Here is an 18,480-nt window from a genome sequence, read left to right on the forward strand (position 1 = left end):
ATGCAAAGATAATGCCTAGTGGCCAGCCTTGGGAAACTTGTCTGATTAGCTCTCCACCGGTCGAAAGGATTCATATGCATTAAGGGAGATTGTCTCTCATATAGGCATCCACATTGTGTGCATTTACCACACTGCACTTCTTTTTTTAGCCTTTTAACTTATAGTATTAATCAGTTAAAACTCTTCTTATCGGTTATAGGGCTGCAATTATTTTGGTAGTCGACTAATCTGTTGATTATTTTTTCAATTAGTCAATGATTAATTCTGGCACGCCCACCATCCCTGCTTTCTACAGGCTTCTATTCTGGGCTCCAGTTCATGTTTTACCTTTCCTGCTCAAGTCTATGCCCCATGAATGTCACACTGTTGTCCAGTCTCTGCCTCAACATAAATACATTCCCATAGTAGATTAAAATAATGACTAATGAACCAGATAAATATGAAATCTAAGCTTGCTAGCTTGATCAAATATATTTGTAACATTTATACAAAATGAATCCAAATTGAAATCAATTAATTTAATAATTAAACTCCAACAAAAATATAATGTGCAAATATGCCAATAATGTGTTTTGTACTGCTAAAATAGACAGATCCAAACAGAAAACTGTATTATATTTAGGTTTATAAATTTAAGGCCACCATAGTTTATCATAGTTGGCCACCATAGTTCATTATAGTTCTTGGATACTAAATGCAGAATAAACACTTGTAGCATGATAGCGTTCACAAACTAATCATCATTGAGACTTTTTCCGCCAGGTAAGCTAACATAAACACTACAATATAACATTATAGTCAGTTGGCCAACAGTCTTTGAAATAGTTACTCGCCAAAATGTAGGCATCGGGAGTAGGCTAGATCAGCCTAAAGATTGCTGAGGCCCATTTTTCTGAAAATCTTCTGCGGCCCACCCAAACATTTATTCACAATTCTGAGACGAGACTATGATAAAGAATTTCCTTATCATTTATGTAATGGGATTTTAATAATCCATCAATGACAACCCCATCAAATATGTTCCGGATCAACATCAAATGAATGTCAGTTTGAAGAATAAACTAGCTACTTTTGAATTGGAGATATTTAATCATGAACTTTTTCAGTATTTCAACCTTAATTACAAAATGTAAAATAACAAAATAATAATAATGTAGGCTACCTCTCGTGGATCACCTGCAACATCTTGATGGCACACACTTTGGGAAACACTGGGCTACATCATGACTCCAGGGTGCTCGCGTTTGAGATGCTCATCCCCGTCTGCTGTGAAATAACAGTCTGAATTCAACCTGTTTTGTTGCTTTATTTCACCAAAATGTTCCCACATGTTTGAAAGTATTGGCCTCACCAACACTCTCTCTCTCTGTTGTGCCATCATTCATTTCCCTCACGGGATCAAAAGAGTATATATACTATACTTATTGAACATTTGCGTGGAGTAGCCAAAGACTTTATTATGTTACGCATCGACAATAAATTCTTTGTCGACATATTTTCATTATCGACTTTGTCGACTAATCGCTGCATCCCTAATCAGTTATCGGTCAAACAGTGAATTATGAACACCCCTAACACAAACAATGACAGGAATTCATTGGATCATTCTTCTTTTGGTCAGAGGGAAACAAAGGGAAACAAACACACACACACACAGGAAAATACAAGACGTCGGAGGTGTTTTCTCATACTGTATTGTTATCACCTGTTTTGTGTGATTGATGCGTATGTGTTTTGACCCTGTGTGCTGTGTTGTATGAGCTTTTATAATTGTGTTTCTTGTGTTTTCCTTTATATTTAAGACCAGCTCTCCAGACTTCACATGATCCTTAAACCATTCATGCTCCGACGAATCAAGAAGGATGTGGAAAACGAGTTGTCGGATAAGGTAATTAAGGGATTCACCAATATTGATAGCAACATTGTGTATCAGGCCGATACTATGCTCATTTACTCATTTAATATTTTCTGGTACCTAGCACCGATGCTACTTAATTACACTGTTTCCACTAAAGCATAGTAGTGTAGCTGCTACCTTGACACCGCTGACTTCGCCACATGTAAAACTAGCAAGATTTATGGATCTGTGTTGAATCTACGCATCCTATTGCCCTCACACAAATGATACTCTTTTGAAACTATAGCTCATCTAACCTATGCAAGTGGCATACACTTTGTTGAGTGTAAATACTTGTGCATGGCTGGTGTGTTGGTTATAGCTCTGCACTTCACCAGTGTGGTTGGAGGGAAGTAAACAAACTCAGTAGATACATCTAATTTGTATAGTATGTATGGATTGGTATGGGTCAGGAGTACTGAAAGTTATTACATGTGCTTCGGTCAAGACTGGATACTAGTACAGTACCCTCCAAAATTATCGGCACTTGGTAAAGTAACTGTGAGTAAAACAGGTATTAAAAAGTCATGTCTTGTAATTTCACAATGAGGACAAAAATGAGGACAAATCCAACCTTGACAGGAAGCTAATTTATTCTGAGAAAAAAAAAATACCTCATAAAGAAATAAATATTTTTAACAAAAACACATTGCCCACAATTATTGGTACCCCTGCATGTGTAACCTGCGTTGTGTTGAACCTTCACGATTCAGCCCTGCACACGCCCAGACTTGAACCCGCGAACAACAGCACCTCGGATCGGGAGGCAAGCGTGCTGACAGTTGATCTAAAAGCCCAGGCTACTAGCTTGCATGCCAGCAGCAGTCTTGAGGTGTCGGGACGTGAGGTTTACCAACGTTCCACAATCACAGCTAAGCTAGCTGGCATCCATTACACTAGAGATGCACCGATATGGTATTTTATGGGCGATAACAATAACCGATATTTATTGGTTTGTTGTTGCCAATACCGATACGATAACCGATAATATTACTCTTGAAAAAAAATTGTGAAAAGTGATTTGGGGAAAGCATTTAATAAGCATAATTTTATTGCAGTAATTTTACCTACCACCAAATGATGGACAGAACTCATAATAGTTCTCAATAGTACGGCAGTCAACAACATAACAGTAGCCTAGCCCTACAGTATGTGTGGCTCCTAGGGCTGTCACTTTTGTGAAAAAATCCTGTTCGATTTTTGAGACATAAGTGTTCATTGAATCGATTGTAAAATCGATTTTTTATGTCTAAAGACGTTTCTATTTTCAACGCCAAATATAGGCCAATCCACAAACAACTAACAGGCATTAGGACGAACGTAAAGAGGGCGCTTGTAGACGCAAGCCAGCAATATTTCTGATGATTTATTGGCGTGAAGTTTCGTGCACAATGACAAACAGAAGTACAACATTCTCGAAAACCAGTAAGCCGAGTGGACTGCCATTACATCAGTGACATGACTGCAGGCTTCAACGTAGAACTCGATTGCACAGTTTGCGTAGCCTATACCGCTTTGTTCTTCTCCATAGTTTGATATACCAAAAATCCGAAGTACTTCCACATCTCCTCAAGTTATTAGGGCCTATCACTCGTCTCTCTACATGTTGCACAGGTTGATCGCGTTGTCCTCCATTTTTTGGCAAAACACGAGCAGCATAGCAGCTGATTGAAACAGCTTTTCCCGGTGCGTAAAATTGGTGGGAATTTTCTTTTTAGCTTTCGCAATACTTACTGCACTTCGGAATTCTTTTATATTCTTATATTCTTGTTTGTGAATTTTGTTACATCTATCTTTTTTATTTGTTTATTTCGTTTAAAATTAATACTGTACATATTTGGTTAAAATCGATTCTCTATTTTAGTTTTCGAAACTTGTGTTGTTTGGTCCAATCGATTGTGCAATCGATTTTCGAACGTAAAGTGACAGCCCTAGTGGCTCCTTTAAGTAAACCTGACGTAAGTGAATTGCGAGTGAGTGGCCAGAGAGTTTGAATCGTTTTCATTTAGGACTAAACGCTCATAAACGGCTCAGCTTGGAATAAGCTACAGTATAGCCACCAAATCAGAGTTTGTGAGGGAAACTTAGGTTTAGTTTCAACTGCGGGTAACTGAATAAAGCTGCAACTCCTCAGACTGTATCTTATGTCCGTCTACTCTGTTGCGCATAACCTGCTGCAGCAGAAATGAAAGGCGTTAGCCCCGAAGGTTTTAATAACTTATTATGATGACCTGTCTGGAACTGAAGCATGAATGGTTAGCATATTTCTAAGTAATAATACAAAACCCAAGCTAAAGTAATGCAAATATAATACTAAAACACAACTTAGAACTAGGCCTACTTATGTACTCGTCCCACTAACGAGTTTGTTTATTTGTTTCCCCGACCAGCGTGGTAAAGTGCAAACACACCAGCACAAGACGGCTCTAGATAGGGCTGAGCTCCGCTCTGTTAAAGTTAAATGGCGGATCATTCACGAGAGGATTTTGAGATGCACAGATTCCCAAATGAACGCATATCCACAGATTTTGTTAGAGTGGTGAAATACATTCACACCGCTGACATTATATTTAGGAAAAAGTATAGCCTACCAAGCTCAAGTAGGCTAGCTCAGTGTAGCCAGACGGACCTTACGTAGGCCTAAATTAGGACTTTAAAAAATAATCGGCGCAAATTATCGGCCAGAATTCGGCTGTTACGGACCGATAATAATATTTTCATTTTTTCACTTATCGGCTAATAATATATCGGCCGCTGATATATCGTGCATCCCTACATTACACATGTCCTTTTCCCAATAAAACAGCTCATAATATTCTACTATGACATTCCATAAAGCTGGATAATACAAAGCAAGCGTCTGTGCCTGCAATGTAGTAACTTGTTAAGTAAATAAATACTCTGTCAGTGGGTGGCACTAGGTAGCGCAATAATGACCTGGATAATTAAGCGGTGCGCACAAGAAGTGGCAGTGAAAAATAGATATTAGAAAGTTAGATACCGCATTGGGCTCCAGAACGTACATAGGCCTAAATAGCGCTGCCATCATAGTGGGGGCAACAATCACTAGAGGCCAATGGAGAAACAGGTGTCTCTGATTGAAAATCAGACAGGTGTCTCTGATTGAAAATCAGACAGGTGTCTCTGATTGTCGGCAAGTGTTGCCCATAGACAGTAAGGTGTTTGCCACCAGCAATATGACGGCCGCGTTCATGTAGCCTATGCCACTTCATAGAACTCAACGGACAATGCGGTATCTAGCTTTCTAATATCTAGCCCATGGGTGAACAGATGTAGGCTAAACCAGCGATGGATAGGCCTACTTGAAAAGGAAAAATGCAGACTCTGAACTGAACTGTAAACAAATGGAGAGACTAAATTGTCATTATTTTTGCTGTATTAGGCTACAGTGTGTAATTTTGTTACATTTTGGTTGGTGGTGTGCTGCAGGGTTTTTATAATGTAAGAAATGTACCGTGGTTCAAAAAAGGTTGAAAAACTCTAACCTAAATGTTGTCTTGCAATATTTAAAGCAGCTTCTGGTTGCAGTAATCCGCAATGCAGTAAAACTACAATAATTATCTTGTTTGTGAGTGACACTAATCCATAGGTTTGAGTAATCTCAGCTGCATTATTTTCTTTACAGTTTTTCTCAGTCACTTTGGTACATTTCTCAGATCAGAATTGAAATTCTCAATCTTCACATCATTGTGTCATTTGTGCACATCAAAAAAATAATTTCTTTGAACAAGTTGCAAATGCTTTGGTACATCCATGCAAATTATTTTTCATTGGTTATGTCATGTTGATCGAAATTATTGATTTTAATGATAGATAGATAGATAGATAGATAGATACTTTATTGATCCCCAAGGGGAAATTCAAGGTCTCAGTAGCATACAGACATCACACACACATTCACTAACAGCAGAAAAAAGTAATTAAAAGTATATAATATATATGGGTCTCTGTTGAATAGTCTCACCCCCCACAACATTTAGGGATTAGTTCATACTAGCATAAGTCTTTACATGCAAAATGGTTGAACAAGTTGTCATAATAACTGACAGGAACATCAGGAGGTGTAGGAAGACTGCACTGTAATTCCTACAGCACTGCATGTACAGTTTTCCCTAAGGACATTGTCCTATGTTCACTTTTTTTTGTCCTATGCAGTGCTGTCTTTTCCTTTCTGTATCGCAATGACATGGTCTGTCAACAAATTACAGTACAAACAGAAAAGCATAAATGTGAATCTTGTCCAGTCTCTTGCAATCAAACTCCCACATACACTAAGGTAAAACCTACAATTTACAATAATTGTCATCAGCTTTAGCCATAGCTACATCAGAACATCCCCCCAGAGTACACTGACAACATGACTAAGCAATTTGACTGCCTTATTTGTACACAATGACACAAGAACTTGTCATTCTGATGGCACTGACATGTTCATTGACACAGATATTTACTTTTGAAAGATGAACTAAGGATTTTGAGCAAGGGACTGGCTTTTGCAGGTAATCCATGGTGTTTTGCTATTTGTACGAATTGTTTTGAGAAATGCTAGCCTGGGTGTTCCCATGCTGCCTTGCGCGAGATTTGATTCACGCTGCTAAGGCAGCCTGGAGACCATGGAGCAAATTTTCGCCTGAGATAGGCGACCAATCACAGAACAAGGGGGAAAGCAAGACGATGATGAGCTATGCACAGACGCATTTGATAGACATCCGTGGCACCCAATAAACGGATCTGGGCATTTTTTTCAAATACGAGAAAATTAACGTTTGGTTCCCAGACCACGCCTCATTGAGAAGTGGTGGCGCTAGCCAGGCTAGAGAAATGCACTTACTGTTTAGCAAATGTCAAGGATGATGGGTCTAAATTGTTTCAAACTGTTTTATTTTCAGATTGAGATCCTGACATATTGCCAACTAACCAGTAGACAGCGTCTCCTGTACCAAGCTCTCAAGAATAAGATCTCCATAGAAGACCTGCTGCAGTCATCTATGGGATCCTCTCAGCAGTCTCATAGCACTACTAGCAGCCTCATGAATCTCGTCATGCAGTTCAGGAAGGTGAGAGAACTACTGATGGGCTTTTGAACTTGGTTTTCAGTCTGTTGTCAGTCGGTTACAATTCTGATTTTGTGGCAAATTCTTTTCTTTTTTTCTTTTCTTAAAGGTGTGTAATCATCCAGACCTGTTTGAGAGGCAAGAGACTCGTTCACCTTTTCACATGACTCTCAAACCTTTCCGAATTTCTAAGTTCATGTACCGACAAGGCCTTCTACATACAACAAACCAGAACAGGATTAAGTAAGTGGTAAATTAAAACATTCTTTACATTTTCTAGAAGAGTAGAATATGAATATTTTTTATGTGGAAGTTGACATTGAAGTAAAAAAATATTCCTGCCTAATTTCTGTGTTTGTCTCAACCACAGGTTGCTTCAGGTTTTGCTCTCTCCATTCTCTCCACATTACATTCAACAGTCCCTGTTTCACAGAAATAGTGAGTACACATAACTGTCTTCATCAACCCTGTGCAAACTCCTACATTTTGCCATGTTTTTTTGTTCACGTGCTGGTTAAAGAATGCTGTTTATATTGGTCATATTTTTTTTATGTTTGTTGAAATTGTGCCCTGCTACTGACAGTTTGAACAGCAGTTCATTAATGGAACCATGGCTCTCTGATTACATGAGTGAGTTATTTCACTATGGGGAGCATCTCTGGCATGACCGACCATGGAAGCACATTGCTAGTAGAAGCCCCCTGTGTCACCCTATATAACAGGGGTTCCCAAACTTTTCAACCCGCGACCCCCAAAATAACCGTGCCAGAGACTGGCGACCCCCACTATCCCTGGATGTGACTCAAAAAATAAAATAAAATGTGCGCACCGGCCATACGCACTAGGCTTATCCAAACACGGGCTTAACGACAACACAAAAGAACAGAGCAGCCTGTTATGATTTTACATATAGAACTTTACTATATGATAAAAGCAGAATACCTTAGTCAAAAAATAATATCCATGAGTGCACATTATTGCTGTCATGTGCAAACTTAACTTTGAAACATTACTTTAATTTCCATTTTAAAGCAACACCAAAGCACTTTTCCTGTCACACGCACGCTTGTTTATCCAGCACTGGCTTTGGAAATAACGATGTCTACAGACAAGGTAGAGTACGTTGCATGATTTTATGAAAGTATAATGTATTGCGATATCAGAAGCAAGTCAAATTTGTAGTTTCTTATGTCTCATTCCATCGAACTACAGATCCGCTACCCGATCTGGCAAACTTGCATAGTGCGGTTATAGCCGATAGAGGGTCGCGAAGAGAATGCAGTTCACCGTTCACCCTGTTACGAGTTGATGATTTTGGAAACAATATTTTAATGTACAAAAAACTCTTTGGTGTTGCTTTAACAGAAAAATATCTCAGTCAAGGTAATATCCACAAACTGTTGTAAACATATGTACATTGTTGCTGCGCAAATTTACATTTTGGCAACTACGTTTCAGCGTTAATCTCCTCTAATGAGATGGATGCGCGCTATGCGCGGAACACAGCAAGTCCATTCTTGGTTTAATTGTGGAGACGGCCACACTGAGATCATCCTCCACATTTTTTTTTTTTTTTTTTAAAGTATATTTTTTGGGCTTTTTTGCCTTTATTTGGACAGGACAGTGGAGAGTGACAGGAAGCAAGTGGGAGAGAGATGGGGTGGGATCAGGAAATGACCGCAGGTCGGATTCGAACCTGGGTCCCCGTGGGCACTCGGGCCCGTATATGGTACAGGTGCTGTAGCCTGCTGCGCCACAGCGCCCCCCATCCTCCACATTTAGACGCGATCTGTATTTGTTTTTAATATATGTCAGTGCAGCAAAGAACGGCGTCAGTATGTCCATCGCGGCCTTGGATAGGGGTGGATATTCCCTCTCGACTGAAATCCAGAACTCAACAAGCGTCTTGGAATTAAAATCTGTCTTTAAAGTGCGGTCACATGACAGCTCAACCAGTGCGTCCTCCATGCCGGCTGAAAGATGACTTGCGGTGGTTACAGTGAATGGTGATCTTATCCAGTCATAATTTTTCAGAATTTAATTTTTTCCAAATTTATTTGATTTATGGAAATCATTTCGCGACCCACCCCTCGCCGTCCCGCGACCCCCCCCCCCACTTTGGGAACCCCTGCTATATAATATATATATATATATATATATATATACGGCTGTGCAGCCTTCTCTTGTCTTCCCCCGTGAAGACCATTGTCTATCCTCGGAACTCTTGGTTCTGTTAAACTGTCCAAAGATAGACGGTCAAGTCATCAACAGTATGTACAAACAAACACACACACACACACCCACATGCCTAGAAGTTGCAGGGGTGGGTAGTAACGCATTACAAGTAACGCACATGAGTAAAAAAGTATTTTTTTCGAGGAACGGCAACTTTCCATATTCCTTTTTCAAAACTGTACTTCTACTCATACTCAAATACATTTTTGAGCCAGTGGTCTACTCTTTACTCTGCTACATTTTCAATTGCCCTTCGTTACGAGTACAAGTTTATTATCGGAGGAGAAAGTATCTTGAGGGAGAAAAGCGCACCCCTCCCTCAGTGCACAACGGCATGGGAGAAAAGAAACAGGGCTTCAGAATACATGGTTACGTTGCCCCGCGATTATGAAAGTAATTACTGGCCTATGTAGAATCAGACCATGTTGTAGCTTACTACACGGAAGTAGATGTTCTATATATCTAACAGCTCAGTAAAGACAATAACGTCAGCTAGGGCTGCACGATTATGGCCAAAATGATAATCACGATTATTTTGATCAATATTGAGATCACGATTATTTATCACAATTATTAATTAATTTTAGTGACAAAAAATATTTTTTCCCTAAACATAATGGACTTGCTATCTGGCTCACCCAAATTCTTCCCCTCACATTTACTCCCCTAAATTACTGCAAATATAGACTTGACTGCGACTTCCAAACTAATTTTTTGTGCGTGCTACTTTGTTATTATTTGGGGAAACTTTAACTGCCCACCGGGAATCCTCCCAACACTCCCCATCAGCCACTTAAGCTCTGCTTCTTGTTCATGAGTTTAATCATTTAGTCCAGGGGTGTCCAAACTTTTTGACTCAAGGGCCACATTGGGTTTTGAAAATTGGCCGGTGGGCCACACACAAATAATAATAATAGTAACGTTTTGTATTATTTAAATGACAAAGTAATTTCGTTGTAGAAAATTAAATACTGTTAATTTGATGCTGTTTAATTCATTTATAAATGGTGCACTGTCACTTTAAGACTTTGCCAGCTTCACTCAAATATAGCCTATGGCTAGTGTGCATGGCTATGCCCTCTCACAGTTTATAAATGGTCAGTAGTGGGAACTACTGTTGCCATCGCGCTCTCTCCCTCTCATGCACTGTGCACGCCCAAATGCGTTCCCAATTAAATGGAGTAGCAAAACGTAGTTAGATCTGCTACAATGGAGATAGGCCTACTATGTATCTCGATGTAACAAGTTGTTTTGACATTGACATTGTAAACGTTCTCTAAGAAGAGTGTAAAGCAGTTTGCAGTAGCCTAAAGTTAACCACAACGTCTATCGCTAAAAAAAATAGTGAGTGGCCTATGATAAACTTATGCTCGGCGGGCCGGATTAAAGTGCGTGGCGGGCCGCAGTTTGGGCACCCAGGTTTAGTAATTCGTTGATATATAAAACACTGACGTGTAGGCTACATTTTCATTATTGTTCACTCGTTTTGAGTAGGCTGTATCTTGAAACGCATATGCCTTGTAGGTTGCACATGTAGCTTATAAAATACATGAATAAAATTCACGGATCCCGTCGTTAGCTCAACTCTTTATTATAGGCTATATCGGAGGAAGCAAACAAGGACTAAAAGTTTTGTAGCGGAGCGTTCTATGGGTTGCCAGGTTAGTTGTATGGGTAGAGCACGCATTTTTAATATCGCTCGATCACGCAAATTTGATCGCAGGAAGCCAAAATCGTGATTAAAATTCGATTAATTGTGCAGCCCTACTGCCAGCTGCTACATTTTAGAGTAGCAACGAGGCGAGAGGTATGATATGACACGGAAACTTTCACCTTGTCATTTCTGGCCAGCATCGTTCAACAATCACATTGGACAAGGAAAGCAGGCATACAACTTCATTCACAAGCAAAGCAAATGCACTGGAAATCAAGCGTACAAGTTAGAAAAACCTAGCATTCGTTTATGTAGCCATGTTGTCAGTGCAGGACATGACAGAGACAGTCGGCTGAGAAAAAAAGATAGCCTACTCTGTCAGTCCGTCCGAGTGGACATGCCTAGGCTATATAGCTTAAATATAGGTTTACCCATAATATAGCCATTGTTTTTAGGTTACATTGTCTGTATGGTGAAGACTTCTGGCAATGCAAAGTAGAAGAATAGGCTGGCAATGAATTGGAAGTAACTGCTTTTCAATCTGTAGCCACTTATGCTTATTCTGGCTATGACAAGATAGCGTACAGAAGTGTGTAAAATAATATTAAAGTATATTAAATAAAATACAGTGGGGAGAATAAGTATTTGAACCCATGCTAAAGTTGACTAAAAAGAGGAATATAAAATAATCTGTTAGAAATTGATCTTAATGCCTTAATTTAAAAAATGAGTAAAAATCCAACCTTTAAGGACACCAATTTTCTTAGTGAATGACGAATGTATCGTAAATAAATAAATGTTCTTCCTTAAAATACAGGGGTATTTGACCCCTATGTTAAATTCCCATAGAGGCAGGCAGGTTTTTTTTATTTTTAAAAGCCACTTATTTCATGGATCCAGGATACTATGCATCCTGATAAAGTTCCCTTGGCCTTTGGAATTAAAATAGCCCCACATCATCACACACCCTTCACCATACCTAGAGATTGGCATGGTGTTTTTTTTCAGTTAGCCTATTAGCTGGTTTGATGGTCATTGAATTCAATACAAATCGATAAATGCATTGGGTACCTCAAAATTGCCTCGGCACACCCATTGCAAACCATTGGTAGGCTACAGTATGTGTAAATTCATGCAAGAACAGAATCATTTTTTTATTTTTTATTTTTTTTATTTTTTTATTATTATTATTATTATTAGTACATAGGGTAAAACTGTTAACCAGCATGCATTTTTACAGCATCTGGTTGACAACATATGCAATTACCATTTTATTAGCTTTGAGTCAAATTGGCACTCCACTGTATTTCCTTATGACATATGTTCCTCTGTCTGCTTAGGTGACGATGAGCGAAGTTGCTTTTCGTTCCTACGCTTCATCGATGTCTCCCCATCTGAGATGTCCAACATCATGCTGCAGGGCAGTCTAATTCGGTGGGTGACATTTTCTCTTATTTTGTGGGTTGTATTGTGTAAATATTTTGATTGTTTCATATATATTGCCTTTTGAGTGAATCCATGTCAAATCAGACAGCTGCCAGGAAAGTGGTTGGAACAGGTGTGACATTTGCACTTTGTACACTAAGGGCCCTATATTGCCGATCGGAAACGGATGGTCAGAGGCGCAAAGCTTAAAGTAATTATCCGGAGTAAAATGCACTTTAGATCAATTTACGGATGATTGGGAGTACATACGTTGAGTTGACATCCAAATCATGTCATTCGGATGTGTTTTGAGAAAGTTCGATTTTACTGTTTTTAGTCAAAACTCGTTAGCCTGGAAGTGACCGAGGCATGTCATTTCGCCGCTACAAAACGCTATTTTTATACCTCTTCTACAGTTCCAAACAACATTACACTTACGTGGTAGTGAGTAGAGGGTCCCTAAAGCCAAACCGAAGTATCCCGAGGTCTTTATGTGGTCGGATAGAGAGTCCAGAATGAATTTCATCAAGCCAGTAACTTTCCGGAAATGTTGCCATCTTTGCTGCCATCTTCAGGAGAAAAATCCGTAGGAGTCGATTGCTGAGTGTGGAGTAACACGCTCTGGAAATTCACAATTTCGTCACCGTTTTTTTTTTTTTTTTTTTAAAACATAGTCCAGTCCATACAACTTCATTTCAATTTCGAAAGAAATACTGGACTATGTTCTTAAAAAAAAAAAACGGCAGATGCATTCTTTACAGTTAATAGCAGTCTTCTCACATTCCTCCTTATTTCAGATTTAAAACGCAAAAGTGCATGAGGCTACAATTTAAATGGACATTTTCGCTATTTTCCTCTTGTTTCTGTCTCACAAACTCCACTACAGTAAAGGCGCATTGTTGTTCATTCTGTCTTCTTCGCCAATTATGCAAAAGCCTACTGTTATATTAATGTCACATTCTAGCCACAACACAACACCAATACTGTGCATAGCCTTGGCACAGGCAAGCACATTTAACTTGAGAAGAAAATGGGATTTCACTTTCCCAAATAAAGAAACCTCCGCAAATACAATATAACAACTTAAGTTATTTGTACTATTTAGGCTATGTTTACATTTAAATTGACGTCCACGGTGTTATGAATCTGCATTTGTCTGCAACGCAAGTAGCTTACAACATCTGTCTTTAGAAATAGGAATAGCTTATTGGTTAAAGCACCATAACCCTCTGTGTAATGTGCAAGAATATCCATAGAACTTATTTCTCTAGGCTAGGTCAGTCACTTGTGCTGCGCAGGCTTTTCCAAACTGATGGTGCTTAAAACGCGACACAACCGTATTCAAAGAGTTTAAAGGTCAAGATGGCATTTATCGATGGGTCGTAATGCTCAAAGAAGCAGGTTTTGCATGCACTGCTGACATTAAAAATCGGTGAAAAGCCTTGTCATGAAGTCATGAATGAAATTCAGGGACAAAGCACGTCGCTGCTTTATTCAGCATATTAACATGTAAACGAGAATACAGCTACTTCCTATTCTGAATATTGCCATAACCAGAATATGGTCCTTAATCAAAATGTAGTGTGCATGGAAACCATTGTTTCACATTACACTGAACTCATTCCAAGTAGGCTAGTAGATTGACTACGACTACTACGACTACTACTACTACTACTAATAATAATAATAATAATAATAATAATAATAATAATAAATAGGCTATAGTAGCAACAATGAGCGGGGTCCAAGCAGTTTTAGAGCAAGGGTACTGGGACCCATTCATGATAGAGAAATTAAAGGGACCCTATGCAGTTTTGGCTATTTCTTCACTGTTATCTCGCTTTTTGCTCGCAGTTTTCTCTACAGAGCTCCCCCTTCAGCTTCAGAGTATATATTTCACGACACTCCTCACTAGGTCAGTCTGCCGTTTCCTCTTTCCCTGTTCCTCAGAAAACGGTTTACTCGCTTTCTGCTTCTTTTTGCCGGCTCTGCCATGACAAATGTGTGAGAAACTCCATCGCTACCTCGTTCTAGCCAGTGCCTGATGTGCATGTGTATAGTGCCGTAAAGCAATTTGTTACATCGTGACCATCGAGACATGATAGACCCGCAAGACTTCCTGACTCTGAAGACGGCGGCTCGCCGGACCCAAGATTTGTTTAAAAGACGGTGCAGCAACAACCAAATATAAAGGCATGTCCTTTTTCATTAGTGGAAGCAAAACATTGAATTGAATGATTTGAGATCACTCCAATTTTGTTCACATATTTGGTAAAATCCATATTGAACTCTTTAGGCTCCTTTAGGCTACTTTGAGCATGGGCAACAGCTCTGATTGACATTCTTGCGATCAGTATGGCAATTGCACTCTCCTCCCCCACACCCACCCTCCAGTTTCAGCAGATTTAAACATAAAGATTTTATAGGCCTTGGTTTTGGGACCTTTTGTTGATATAGACAATGTTTGAACAAAATCTGAGTTGGTACTGTACCAACCATATCTGATTATTTGACCCTTATGTGTTCTCCCTCTCAACAGATGGTTAGCGATCGCTCTGTCCCAGAAGGACTCCTACCGGCTCTACATGCGACGACTGTGGGCCATGGAGAACCAGGATCAGAATGAGAAGCTAATCACAAAAGATATGATTCTGTGGCTCAACACACCAACCTCTTTCCCAAGCACACATTATAGTCCTGTCCTTCAGGTGAGCCTCATCTTGTTACTTCAAGCACATTCTTTATAGGTGGCCATGTGTTCTCACAGCCCCCAAATATATTCGACATAGACAAATTATGGAAATGTTGTCTCCTTTTTAATAGTGCATGTTTTTTCTATGATTTCAGGATTTGGTGTTCACCAGGCATCAGCAAGGGTTGTTGACACCTGTGGATGTACCTGGCCTTTGGAAACTTTCTTCAACTCCTGCTCTAAGACCATGCCAGCCCTATGAATTACCCAAATTCCTCCTCGCTGTTGTGCCGAGGGTATGTACATGACTCTGCAGCTGATATTCAATTATGTTTCTTCTGCTTTAAGGCGTTAAGTTCCCTACCTGTAGTACAGTGAACTTAACACCTCTCCTGACATTATTTGAAATCACTCCCATTGATGAAAGTAGTCTGTCACAATAAGTTGGAAAATATTTTGTATAAGTGTATAGTTCTATCAAAGATAGCATTGCACTACCTATCTATATGTCTAGACTGTGGAATTCAACCGGAAGCAAGTCATTTTTAGTTTCCTGTGTTCCCAAGAACAAATCCCCATGGGAAAATAAGAGGTTCATGCAAAATAGGCGAAAATAAAGTGTGAGCACAACGACAGCAGTAGAAAACATAGGCATTCTGTTTGGTGAGTTAAAATGTATTTATCATTCACTCTTTTCTTACCAAACGTTGTTTTGTCTCTCAGGTGACAGCACCTCCAATGGAGCGCTACTGTGATGACCGCAGTGCTGAGTATGAAGGGCGTCTAATGCGGGCTGGAAGTTGCCAAGCTGCTAAGCAGTGCATTCTGTATGGATCACCAGAGCTAGCCTCAGCCTGGGCTTCTCGATCCCAGGTCTTCCACACAGAATATCTTGGTGGAGTGATGGCACAATACCCCAGACATGGATGGTCCTTCATTAGGATACCAGGTATTTAGGGATATTGACTGTTACTGTGAAAAGATAATGTATGCATTTGTTAGGGCTGCACCATTTGGGGAAAATACTGTATCTAATTGAGATTTTTCAGACAGCTATTGCCATTGCGATTTGTTTTGTGATATATTTTTTGTAATTCAAGCTGCAGGTCAATATTTAAAATTTGGCTTTAAGTGTGGCCACTTCTGATTGGTAAGCATGTCTTGTGCATGAGAAGCACAGCACTTCTGTTAAGTGAGCTTCAATGTCACACAAGGAGGATGACATGAATCATATCATCATACTGTATATGACAAGATTAACCATTTAGACAGAGTTGCATGATGCACAGTTAATTACAACTTTTGGGATTAGCTAATTGCATTAGTTAAAATTGCTATTGCAATTAAAAACTTGATTAATTGTTGCAGACAAAAGAAGTGTTTGGTGTGTGCTGGGGACACTTTAAGATCAAATCAAGAGACTGCCAGATTGTTACAGTAAACCAATGAATGTGATACAAATTTCAAGGTTAACTTTCTTAGAGTGGAGTGATGGTAGAAGAACCTGTGGTGCATTTTCTTAACTAATGATGTGTTAGTAAATTATTGTTACAAAACTAAATTACATTTTAGCCAATTACTCAAATCACCTGAATATCATAGAACATATTTTCAACTCTTTATCAGCCATCATGTACAGTTAAACATCTGAATTTCAAGTGTAAAATCTGCCAAAATAGCCATCCCTAATGGCCATAACTGCAAGTACATTGGATGAAGTTCCAATTGTTACAGTTCTGTTTTAATTTAAAACCTTTTCTTTTTAAACATTTGTTTTTAGACAAAGAGACTCTAATTACGCACAGTGGGAAGTTACATACCTTGGATAAGTTGCTCAGCATGCTGAAGTCTCAAGGACATCGCATTCTCATCTACTCTCAGATGACTCGAATGATTGACTTGCTGGAGGTGAGTATCAGAGCCAAAAGAAGGACTTTAATCCGAAATTCTGACCATACTGTCTCCCAGATCTATAGTCCAGAACACTGAAAGAAACCCACTAGTGTATACTGCTGTCATACAGCTGACCAGTCTTTTATGCTAATAATAATAATAACTAGAAAATGTAATTCCAAGGAATTACCAGTGCATGAAAACATGATGTAAAATATACAGTGTTAAAACAGATAATTTAGAGATAGTTTCAATGGTTTTGCTTAGGTAGACATGTTTGTTGTCATGCGGTTTCTATGATGGTTGCTAGGGTAATCATTTTGGTTGCTATGGAAACTGACATATCCTGGTATCCTGGACATAGCCTGGTATCCTGTTGGTTGCTAGGTAGGTGGTGGTTTAATATAGTTGGCTGGAGGCATAGTTGATGATAATTGACAGTTGGAATGGCTGAACAGTTAAATAGTTGAGTAGTTTAAATGGTTAAATTATTTAATAGTGAATTATTATAGTGTAGTAAGGACTTTTATTTTGAAACAGTTGTGGCCAGAGGAAACAGTTGGCATAGTCATAGTTGATGACAACTGTCAGTTGGAATGGCTGAACAGTTAAATAGTTGAGTAAATAGTTAAATTATTTAATAGTGAATTATTGTAGTGAGGAATGACTAGTTCATACGGGAAACTCTGAGTGACACTGCTAATTGGTTGAGACGTCAGTCTCGTTTCTATTGCCGGGGTATTTTATATATCTGCGGTCCGATGTCAGACTCACGCAGTCGTGAGATGACGGCACTAAATTGTTCCCTCCTCCTACCCAGCTCCACCTGTCTAGATCTGCATAGGATAGGGGGGTCTTTTTGATTCCGATCTATGCTTGTTATGTTCTCACGCAGCAGCATTCTTCAGCAAAAATGTTATTACTCATGCAGCTTCGTTTATGCAGCTCTGCAGCAGCGTCTTGAGCAGATCAAGGCCTCCATGACCAAGCATACTACATTGTACTTACTTACATCAATAAATGCATTCTCTTTCCATTTGTGAGTTTCTCGTCTGAACTATTATTTTTTAACGGTTGTGGGCAGAGGACACAGTTGAACAGGATCTGTAGTTTTAAGAGAGCCATATTTTATGCATAAAGTCTGAGACAGAGTATATTTTAAACAGAGTTTAGACAGAGTTTAAAAGTTGGATGTAGATAGTGTAATGGATGTTGATAGACAGAAAGTTTAATGGATGTTGATAGGCAGGTTGTTTACTGTAATGGATGTTGATAGATAGTTTAATGGGTGGATGAGTGAAGGGTTTGAAGAAGATTGATGGATAGAAAGTTGGATGGAATGTGCCTTATATCCTTGTAGAATGGAGAGACACAGAGAGAGTTGGCCTAGTTTAGCAGAAAGTTGCTGGCAGTTGATACAGGTGCAAATCCGTTTAATTGGCCCTTTATAATGTCATAGTGCCCATGCAAAGTCTACGGGGGCAATAAGCTTGTTTTTTGTTAATCTCAAAAAGTATAAAGTTTAAAGAAATTAAAAATACATTACGTCATCTCCACAATCTTCCTGTGCATTTTTTATGTTAAGCAAATTTAAACAGAAGCTGAATGA

The 18,480-nt window shown here is 39.1% G+C and overlaps 1 protein-coding gene across 1 annotated transcript in view; it reads left to right on the forward strand.

Annotated features, from left to right (window-relative positions):
- Positions 1 to 18,480, forward strand: part of ino80 (INO80 complex ATPase subunit) — a 61,980-nt gene that overhangs the window by 29,290 nt on the left and 14,210 nt on the right. Inside the window, exons 19-27 of the mRNA XM_076273345.1 lie at positions 1,803 to 1,888; positions 6,808 to 6,975; positions 7,082 to 7,215; positions 7,343 to 7,410; positions 12,202 to 12,295; positions 14,826 to 14,994; positions 15,134 to 15,274; positions 15,702 to 15,927; positions 16,759 to 16,886. Coding sequence (XP_076129460.1) covers positions 1,803 to 1,888; positions 6,808 to 6,975; positions 7,082 to 7,215; positions 7,343 to 7,410; positions 12,202 to 12,295; positions 14,826 to 14,994; positions 15,134 to 15,274; positions 15,702 to 15,927; positions 16,759 to 16,886 — 1,214 coding nt within the window. The remainder of the gene's footprint in view (positions 1 to 1,802; positions 1,889 to 6,807; positions 6,976 to 7,081; positions 7,216 to 7,342; positions 7,411 to 12,201; positions 12,296 to 14,825; positions 14,995 to 15,133; positions 15,275 to 15,701; positions 15,928 to 16,758; positions 16,887 to 18,480) is intronic.

Source organism: Alosa pseudoharengus, unplaced genomic scaffold, assembly GCF_046254945.1.
Source record: "Alosa pseudoharengus isolate Yale_2024_CS ecotype anadromous, Long Island Sound unplaced genomic scaffold, YU_APseudo_1.1 YU_APseudo_1.1_scf_7, whole genome shotgun sequence".
NCBI classification, from domain to species: Eukaryota; Metazoa; Chordata; class Actinopteri; order Clupeiformes; family Clupeidae; genus Alosa; species Alosa pseudoharengus.